The sequence below is a fragment of the Sus scrofa genome, chromosome 6 (assembly GCF_000003025.6).
Source record: "Sus scrofa isolate TJ Tabasco breed Duroc chromosome 6, Sscrofa11.1, whole genome shotgun sequence".
Lineage (NCBI taxonomy): Eukaryota > Metazoa > Chordata > Mammalia > Artiodactyla > Suidae > Sus > Sus scrofa.
Genome location: NC_010448.4, coordinates 158,279,530 through 158,290,465, shown reverse-complemented (window position 1 = coordinate 158,290,465; position 10,936 = coordinate 158,279,530). Strand labels below are relative to the sequence as shown.

General features: G+C 39.1%; 1 protein-coding gene across 4 annotated transcripts in view; it reads right to left on the bottom strand.

Annotated features, from left to right (window-relative positions):
• Positions 1 to 10,936, bottom strand: part of TMEM59 (transmembrane protein 59) — a 28,530-nt gene continuing 17,594 nt past the window's right edge. For 2 of the 4 annotated variants that reach the window (XM_005665405.3, XM_005665404.3), the window contains one exon: positions 1 to 5,056. In XM_005665405.3, coding sequence (XP_005665462.1) covers positions 4,901 to 5,056 — 156 coding nt within the window. In that variant the 3' untranslated portion in view covers positions 1 to 4,900. The remainder of the gene's footprint in view (positions 5,057 to 10,936) is intronic. The other 2 variants (XM_005665403.3, NM_001044558.1) reach the window with 2 other exon arrangements.

Sequence of the window (10,936 nt, the reverse complement as noted above, 5' to 3'; positions counted from 1 at the left end):
TAGATGATCCAAATTTTATTGAAGTTTACACACTTAAGTATTATGAAATTATCAGATGTAGGGCTCCAATAATGACTGCATAATGATATATCTTGAGGTAACATTATCAAGAGCTTTTGTTGAAACCTCTCATTTCTAATCAGTTGCTGATTTCATTCCACCCAAGCCTTCAATTACTGCTGCAATGTTGCAAAACAATTCAAGTATAAAAAGCATATACAAAACTGTAAAATAAGCCCAAATAATTTAGATTTGAACAAGCAAACAAAAACAGTTTACTCTTAAAATGACAAAGTAAAATCAGACAACCTCTAAACCAGGGGTTCAGCGAACGTGAATGAGAAAAAAAATATGTCTTCGCTAACTTCTTACTGAAATATATATAGCATTTCCTTCAATTATGAACATAAGCAATGATCCACAATATTATTAGCAGTACCTGTGACTTCACCAACAGAAATCAGCCATTTAGATATCACATTACAGTTGTTGCAGATATTTCAAAATTATAATTTGGTATTACTTTGAAGTTCCAGTAGTTTTAGAACCGCCACTAGGCCTTATTTTATGTGTGAATAAAGTACAAATATACATAATCCTAAAATTTTGAAAATACCCTAGTAACCATATTTTAATATTAGTTGCCTTTGCAATCCTTCGTGTTTAGTTTTATGCATGTGAAAACATTCTGAGAAGGAGGCCATAGACTTCACCAGATTATTCAAAAGGTCCATGGCATGAAAAAAGTTTACGAACACTTGCTCTAAACAGATGAAATCATCACAGGAAGAGGATACTAAATAGTGAAACTGTAAAGCTGCTTTCAACATTACACATTTCAGAAAAGGTATATAAACTGTACTTCACAATTGAATTATGCAGTATGACTAGGTCACTTTGCTGTACAGTAGAAATCGATAGAACACTGTAAATCAACTCCAATGGAAAAATAAAAATCATTAAATTAAGTGGAAAAAAAATAATTATACAAGGAATCAGAAAATCCGCACTAATTTTACAATCTAGCTTCCCACCGAAGGCTGCATTTCCTGCTATCTCAATCTTTTATCCCTGTCACTGTATATACCTCCACCCTCAGACTCTAGTCTAAATACAAGTCGTCAAGGAAGGAAAGGCCAAAAGGCAGCTGATACTGATATTTATATGCACACATAACCCGCTCAGCACCTAGAAACATGGTGGGAGGGGCTCGAGAGCACACTGGGTAGGTAGCAGCTGGGTTGGCACACCTAGAATTGGAGGACAGTGGTAAGTTGACCTAGGGTTGTAGTTTAAAAACTTAGCCCAACATGGTCTGGCAAGAAGCTTAGGAGTCCATGGGACAGCCTTCCCAGCTTGCTTGGCAACACTTAGATTGTGACAGGATCCAACAGCTAAGCTTATCCTCCAAACAATAACGTGGAGGAACAGAGAGCCTTATAGATAAGAGCTCAAAAATATGTGAAATAAAATGAAATATGATTATTGGTCATGAAAAAAACAACACAGCCTTGGGAAGGGAATGGAATATCCTGTCTCTGTGTGGCTGGCCTCTGGACTTGCCCCTCTGGTCTATCATGCCTTTTTTTTTTTTTTTTTTTTTTTTTAGCCCCCCCCCTCCTCCCCGAGGTATATGGAGGTTCCCAGGCTACGGGTCCAGAGCTGTAGCCACCAGCCTACGCCACAGCCACAGCAACGCGGGATCTGAGCTACGTCTGCGACCCACACCACAGCTCACAGCAATGCCGGATCCTTCACCCACTAAGCGCGGCCAAAGATGGAAACCGAGTCTTCACAAATGCTAGCTGGGTTCGATAACCACTGAACCATGACGGGAACTCCTATCATGCACATTGCAGTCAAGGGCATCGTTCTAAAGCACTGTAACTCTCTTAAAACTTTTTCTGCTTTCTGCCTTGCTCAGGACTAAGTCCAGGTTTAATAAGGTCCTTTATTACATGGTCCGCCCAGCTCTATTGCTACGCTTTTTATGCTCTCTCTCTCTGCCTGCTGAACAATTTGCAGTTCCCCACCCTCTTGCCTCTAGATCTTTGAACATACTGTTCCCACTGCCTGGAACACTGCTCCCTGTATTTTGTTTGGCTTTCCTTTTTCCTCCAGGTTTAAGCTTGGATAGCACTTTCTCCCAGAAGTCAGGGGCCCTCCTATGTACTCCCACAGTACAATATGCTCGTCTGGTCACAGTCTTTGGTGCAGTAATAATAGTCTGTCTCCTTCTTTAGACTGAGCAACCGGAGTCAGGCACTGGGTCTTGTTTGGTGCTGCAGTCCCATCAGCTAACATAGGGCCTGGCACTCGGTCTCTCAAGCGGCTGTTGAATGGTTAAACTGAGCATTGATGCATTTCGGCAAGATCGCTGCCATGGTGTGGAAGTGATGGGGTCTCAGCTGAGAATGTTTTTATAGATTTCTCCTAAAGTGAGGGGGGGGGTGCTGATTAGCTTTATCAGAAAAGGTCTGAAAACCCCTAGATTAATGATTCTGCACATGCGGTACTTAGGGACCCACAAAAATTACTATGAGGCTATCTCATATATTTAAAGAATCATAATGGGGAAAAAAAGGAATCATAATAGAAATGGCACATTTACCTCAGATTAAAAGCCAGACAGACTAATAACAAAGGATAAAGTTGTTTGCTTTTGGCTATAATATTGGCTCAGAGTAAAAATACCAGGTTTTAAATGCTAATTAGCAGCTCAGACCGGCTGATAATGCACAACGGGAATTTCTGAGATAAGGTTGATAGACAGATAATCTAGTAATTTCTCATTTACCAAAAAATATATCATACATAAATGGTATCCGTGAGGTTTTTGTGATGACTGGGAATCTCGGGCCTAGATCATTCATTACGGTAATTACTACTGTCTTAGTAAACTGCCTGAATCAGTCTGTCTCTTAGACCAGAGACCTGAACCAAGAAGGAAGGACCTTAGGAGCCTGGGAAGTTTGAACCAGAGACTCCCAGGGTTTTGATAATTTTTCTAGGACCAGGCAAGCTTCTCAAGAAGCAGCTATGTGATAGGAAAGAAGATGATACCTATCTTATGTAAACCAGTGAAGTTGGGCCCATCCAAAGGGCTACACTGTTACTTTAGGAGAAGGGGTCAGTTTTGTTGTGTTTGTTGGAATTTTCAAGTCAGTATTTTCAATATACATTTGGTGGGGGAGTGTAATTCTTTTTTAAAAGTAAAACTCTTTTTGAAAATGTCAGTCCGGTTTAATTATGCTAAAAAAAAAGGCAGGAAGCAAATACCTGAACATCTACTAAATAACAGGAATGACTGGGTATTTCCACATACAAGGAATTGCCGCTTATGAACAAGAGGGGAAAGTCTGTCTAAACCCGGAGGAACGAGGCTATCTCAGGGGTACCTCATTCGGGGAGCACAGAGAAAAAAACCAAGGGAAGGTGGAAGAATATAGGACAATTACACAGTCGCTTTCTCATGGAGATTTTTTTGGTATTGTTTTTGTGTTTAAAAGGGAGGCTTTCCTAACACTGGGCTCTCTCTCTCTGACTTCAGGCCTGTGGCATTTTGAGTTTGCCCCCCGCAGCCTGCTTCACTGGCAGCATTACAGTTAAACCTGGGCCTGATTAGTGAACAGAAATGTATATACACCACGGGTGGTAAATAAGACAACTGGACTTTTTTTTTTTTTTTTTTTAAGGTAAATCAATCCATTCCGTTTGTTTTACAACTGTTTTCTCATAAAAAGAGACAATGACTCCTTCTCTTCCCCATTTCGATGTGTTCCACACTTTCTAACCCTCTAGCTTCCAAATCTAGACAATCTACTATTTAAAAAACCAAAGCCTATTATTTTGTGACCAAAGCCTTACTTGGTTAGTTAATTGTATTTTCTTTTGACTCAGAGAAAGCTGATGACCAGGCTGAAGGTAAGCGTGTGACTCACCCTTTAGTCCAACAGCACTCCTGCAGTTGCCAGGAAGGCCCCCCGGAGTGAGGACGTACAGGTCTGCAAGGTCATTTAACATTTCATGGTAAAACGACACTGAATCGGGTCAAGACTGATGTGCTCTTATATTTGTGTCTGCATTACTGATAATGATAAAGGGATGATAACAATAGTTTTTGCAAAGTAAAATCTCTACTTAAGTCTGTTTCACAGAATTACTCTCAATGAAAATATTTTTTACACTTCATATGCTTTCTAACAGAGAAAAATGGTTCTTTGGAAAGATACATCCAGCCAAAAAAATCTATTGCCTGTGCAAAATAACATAAAACACACTTGTGAGAAGATCATTTTTGTTTCAATTTGCTCAATAAATAGCCATAGAACATGTCCTAATTATTTTCTGGGCTGGGTAGGAGTGAAAGGGAAGATCTGGAAAATCAGGAGTATATTAACTCAAATTTCAGAACATTATTATTCAAACAAAATTTTAATGATCTCAGTTCCATACAACTGAAAATGTAGTGTCATTAAAGGGCATTTTCTGCTACATTTCAAATTACAGGTTGTGGGCCATTTCTGAGTAGGAGCATCATATCCTACTGAGTATTCAGCTGGTGACTGACAGTATCACCACAGGAGGTGGGGAAGGACAATGCTCAGCTCCTAGAATTTCACTAAGAAAGAAACAAACAAAAACAATGCAAATAACAATTACAATAGCTACAGAGATTAGTAAAATAAAAATACAATCCCAAATATCCTTCTCTTAAATTACTAGAAAAAAAATTATAGGTAAAGTTACAGCAAATACAGTCTTCACAGATTTGGGTAACTTTATTTGCATTTAATAGTGATTTTTAAGCCCTATATCCAACAAAACCATCTTAAAAAGCTCTATGAGGAATGGAAATTTAGATGTCTATTACATTTTTTCTTTAAAAAAAAAAAAAAGCTTAAATTTCTGAATGAGCAAGATTCACTTTTGTAGGTAATGGCCCTGCTTCGTCATGATCTTCAGCTTTAGATCTAACAAGCACAAGAGAAGAAGCTGGATATCTGTTTAGCTTTTGTTCATTCACAAATTCCAAGTCACCATAGATACTCAGCTTCTGCAAAAGACAATCAATGGACATTAGCAATTGGGATAGTTAGGAACCTCTCCAAGTAAGTCTTCAAATAACAACTTAATCTGTGGGTATATGGTAAAAGAATTTCCAGAAACATCCTCAAGAATGCTTTTACTCAAAGTCTTACAGATATGAGGGGAGTTCCCATTGTGGCTCAGAGGTTAATGAACCCAACTAGTATCCATGAGGACTCAGATCCAATCCCTGGCCTTGCTCAGGGGGTTAAGGATCTGGTGTTGCCGTTAGCTGTGGTGTAGGTCGCAGACGCGGCTTGGATCCCGAGTTGCTGTGGCTGCGGCATAGGCTGGCGGGCAAGCTCCCATTAGACCCCTATCCTGGGAACCTCCATATGCCGTGGGTGTGGCCCTAAAAAGACAGAAGACAAAAAAAAGAAAAGAAAAGAAAAGAAAAGGCAATCATTAAAGTATACAAAATAATATTCATTATAAAAACCAACAAGTGAAGAGCTGGAACTGAGAGAGAATGTAAGGGAAATAAACCCTCATCCTTTAACAGAAAACATTAGATAATGTCAAACTGATAAAGGCTAAAAATAAATTCAATTAGTAAATACGTATCTGGCCATCAGGCCTGGCTCTGCCACTAACAAGTTATGTGATCTTATGTAAGTTACTTAAATCTTTCTCTAAAACTCAATTTCTTAACAATTTGGATTAAAAAGTTACGGCACTTTTATTTGTTTTCTCGTCTCTTTTATGAGACAAAGCTTTTTTTTTAGGCCAAGAAAATATTTATTATAGTTTAAGACATGTTTCACCCTATTTTCTGAGTCTCCCAAGACTTCCATCTTGATTTTATTCTTCACTATGACTCTAATCCCTTGAATAGGGCGGGGCACAGAGTATGTTATGCATAAATTTCCATTTACTAATGTGAATGTTATTTGGAGTGTTCTAAAATCTTTCTTAACTGACCATGTGAAGTCAGATGAATACAGTCTTGATAAATAAAAGGAAGCAGAGAGATAATGAGATTACATCAAGGCAGCACACACACACACACACACACACACACACACACACACACACACGTATTTTTTGTCTTTTTGCCTTTTCTAGGGCCACTCCCGCGGCATATGGAGGTTCCCAGGCTAGAGGTCTAATCGGAGTCGTAGCCGCCGGTCTACACCACAGCCACAGCAATGCAGGATCTGAGCCACATCTGCGACCCACACCACAGCTGATGGCAACTCCGGACCCTTAACCCCCTGAGCAAGGCCAGGGACCAAACCCGCAACCTCATGGTTCCTAGTCGGATTGTTAACCACTGTGCAATGACGGGAACTCCCAAGGCAGCACCTATATCATTATCTGCTGCTTTGGCAATTTTCTGAGGCTGCCTGATCTCTAGAAAGGAATATCCAATACTATTGTACCCTGTTCTTATAAGTCAGGTTTGACCTGTCTGACAAGGACTACCATGAATGATAACTCTTTTATTATCTTTAAAAAATTTTTTGAGCGTTCCCGTCGTGGCTCAGTGGAAAAGAATCTGGCTAGTATCCATGAGGATGCAGATTCAATCTCTGGCCTCGCTCAGTGGGTTATGGATCTGGCGTTGCTGTGAGCTGTGATATAGCCAATGGCTACAGCTCCAATCTGACCCCTAGCCAGGGAATCGCCATATGCCACAGGTGTGACTCAAAAAAGACAAAAAAAATTAAATAATTTTTTTTATTATAGTTGATTTACAATGTTCTGCCAATTTCTGCTGTACAGCAAAGTAACCCAGTCATACATATATATCTTTTATTATCTTAAATAGCTCAACAAGAAGAGGATCATCTCATGAAACCCTCCACCACCAAAAGACATCTTAAATGTGAAAAAACAGGGGAAAAAAGTAGAGAAACAAGGATAAAAATCTTTATAAGTCAAGTTACTCAAAATGAGACTGCTTTAAGATCAACCAATGCCAACTCTTTTCTGCATTACTATCAGATGACATATGAGTACCTACTATGTGTGAAACAGGCTGAAGAGAAATTATTTCAGAACGTTCCTAAACAAGAAAAATAAAGGCCACATTCCTGGCCTGGCCTTTATTTCTACTATTTTAAGCTTTATTTGCAGTGACTGAAAAGGAAGCTTTTTTTTTTTTTGTCTTTTTGTTGTTGTTGCTATTTCTTGGGCCGCTCCCATGGCATATGGAGGTTCCCAAGCTAGGGGTTGAATCAGAGCTGTAGCCACCGGCCTACGCCAGAGCCACAGCAACGCGGGATCCGAGCCGCGTCTGCAACCTACACCACAGCTCACCGCAACGCCGGATCATTAACCCATTGAGCAAGGGCAGGGACCGAACCCGCAACCTCATGGTTCCTAGTTGGATTCGTTAACCACTGCGCCACGACGGGAACTCCTGAAAAGGAAGCTTTTTATAGTTCATGTTTGAACTCCAAGATACCAGGTCCATTCTGAAGAAAAACATATTCTCTTAGCAGGGTTATGATTTCCTATAAACACATAGCACCATATGTGTAAATAATATAACAAAACATAAATAACATTGTTCATAGTTAAGTTATATTACTTAAAAAAGAGTCTTATGTTACTAGGAGAGGGGTCAGAGTAACTTAAGTTCTAATAATAAAATCAATGAAAGTTTTAAAATAGGTTGACTTTTGGTTAAAAAAAATCGAAATAATTTTTCTAATGCTAAATTCTCAGTTATTTTTACAGTAAACAAAAGAGATCGAATATCAGGGAAGGAGAATTTATACTGCAATATTTTAAAATAAGAAATAAAACATTAGTATGTATTAAATTGAACAACTTTTCATTATCAAAATAACTCCACTAAAAGGGCAAGGCAATTAATAGTTCTAGATGATGTCTTTCTGCTTCTTTTCTTTATAAATGCTATAATAAGTATCTAGCATTTTCATAATTTTAAAAACTGTGGAAATGTTAGGAGTTCCTGTCATGGTGCAGTGGTTAATGAATCTGACTAGGAACCATGAGGTTGCGGGTTCGATCCCTGCCCTTGCTCGGTGGGTTAAGGATCCAGCGTTGCCGTAAGCTGTGGTGTGGGTCGCAGACACGGCTCGGATCCCATGTTGCTGTGGCTCTGGCGCAGGCCGGTGGCTACAGCTCTGATTAGACCCCTAGCCTAGGAACCTCCATATGCCACAGGAGCGGCTCAAGAGAAGGCAGAAAGACAAAAAAACAAACAACAACAACAACAAAAACTGTGGAAATGTTATTACTTAGCCAACGTATGGTCTCCCATACAAAGTAAAACCGAAAAGCAGTGAATTCAAACGGCTGTTTTCCATACATTTTCCTAGAAAATACATCTTACAACAGTATAAGCTCATTGAGAGTACTGCCATACTCTGAGTGTTAAAGACAGGAAGAAGAGTTCTTGAGAGGGCAATGAAACTGACACCCTCCACAGACATCAGGAGGGAATGTAACACTGCCAACAGGCCTCCACATGTGTTCTAATGCTTTAGGCCTCATGAGCCGGGAGTCTGGGGAACGATGTAGGAAGAGCAAAGTGTTCGCTAAACAACTTAGAAATAAGGGGAGAGAACGTCTCACAGAATTAAAGTATACAGTCAAAATAAAATTTATCACAGCAGAGACAATATCTAAAAGGAAGGGAAAGATCAAGCGTCATCTGAAAAGGAGGGACAGATCCTCATTTCTACAAGGCGTAAACAAAACCAAACGAGAGGCATTGCTATGTCTAAAACACCTGAAGAAGAGGTCAATTCCTCAAGTCAAGCAAGGAGGTAAGAAGGTAAAAACTATAAAATGCCCATCTAAGAACTGTTTAGGTAAGAGAGTTTGAGCATCTTAGCTCAAAAACACGAACGATGGGGTACCAGCGGTGTTCAACTCCCCAGTGTCAAAGAGGTTACACCAAAGATGAGTTCCTGAAACAAATCACACCATCAGCTTCCCTAAGTTATGACTCCAGGCAGGTTAACTGAAAAAATTTAAGGGTACTGGCTTTAGAATCAGACGACCTGGCTTCGAATTTTAAAGTCTACCACTTTACTAGTATGTGACACAGGGACAATTATACATTCTCTTTTGCAGTTTTCTATCTGGAAAATAGGATAATAACAGTAGCTATCTCACAGAGTTAATAAAAGGACCAAATGAGCTAATTCATGTAAAACATGCTGAACAGTGACTAGTAGAAAGTGTTCAACATTAGTCGGTAGGCCTGGGAACCAGAATTTAGGTGGTGGTGAATTTAACAAGGTAAATTCCACCTGAGGCCAGCAAGTCAATCTTCCAGGCAATAACCATACCAACTTCTTACTCATCTTTCTTGTACAAGGGGCATCCTAGGAGTAAAGAGAAGGAATTGTGCTAATGATACAAAAAAGAAGGAAGAAGTGCCACAGGGTGGAGGTTGGTCAACAAAGATTTATTACTATAGGTTTGCAGCTTTGTGCCATGAGGGTTTAGAGTGCATGGGGCAGTTCAAAAGCAAGTAATAGGCAAAGGCAATCCTATGTAAGAGATGTAATTTCAACTTTATCAGGAATGATAAAATGATTAAAATAAGGACATCGGAACTGAACAAGAACACAAGAAAACAAGTAGGTAATTAATTAGCAAGAGGATGTTCATATCATATCATAAACAGATGACTTCTTTAGAAATTTACCCATTCTCTAATATTTCTGCTATTCAAGATTCTTCCCAATCCAGTCTAACTTTATCCCTTTGGTTTAATTTCCTAATTTACGTTATTTTTATCAAGTCAGTTCCTTACAGTCCTTCCCTGAGAGTTAGCTTATTCTTGCCTTTACCTGGGAAAGCTGTCCACCCTCCTCTCTCTGCTAATCCAGACCATTCTTCCAAGTTCAGGTCAAGACCCTTATTACCTAAAAGACCTATCTCTGACAATCCCAGCACACTCTCTCTGCTTTCCTTAACACTTTATGTATTTATTATTTGTGCCACCTAAACATCCTATCAGCTACAGAAAGATAGTACATAGCAAAAGACACAGGAGTTACAGAGTCAAAAGACAGAAGCTTAATTCCCTTCATAGTTGTGCTAGGAAATTACCTAGACTTCATAAGCTTGTTTACTCATCTACAGAATGGACAGTGGATACCTGTTGTACAGTACTGCTGGACATGTAAGATACCTGAAAATACTTTTTAATTTTAAAGAACTGCATGTCAGTTATCAATATTATCTTGTCCCAATTTCTAGCTGCCTACAGCATATGAACTCAATAAAAAAGAAAACAACAACATGAAATATGGAGTTCCTCTGTGGTGCAATGGGTTAAGGATCTGGCATTGTCACTGTAGTGTCTTGCATGGGGTTTGATCCCTGGCCCAGGAACTTTTATATGCTGCGAGTGTGGCAAACAAAAAACAAAAAAACCCCCATGGAATATATTACCTTAATCCTTATTCTTGTGTAAATCTTATAATACGACATACTTTTACAGTTAAGATAAGACTAATGTTCAAGCACCAGGCTAGGCATATGCTAACTACGTGCTAGATCCTATTTTAACTTTGCTCCTTTCTTCTTTTCTCTTTCTACTGCATTTTGCAGGCACAAGAGAGCTAGTTTATTTCAGTTGGGTTTGATGTCAATAGAATTTATCTTATGTTTAGTTATATAAATAATTTTCCTTCCTTGAAAGCTAAGTTGAATCATCAACTTAGAGCCTTTTTCCAAAACAAAACTCCTTTACCTTAATAGCTATGTTCCTGAGGTCAGTTAAATTCTAGTTACCAAGAAAGTCAAGATGGTTTTCCATTTCTCTCAAGGTTAGATCCAGAACATATTAACTCAAAATCAAACACTCCAGCCTTGCTGCTTCTAAAGCAGCAATTACTCCTTAACAATTGTGGCA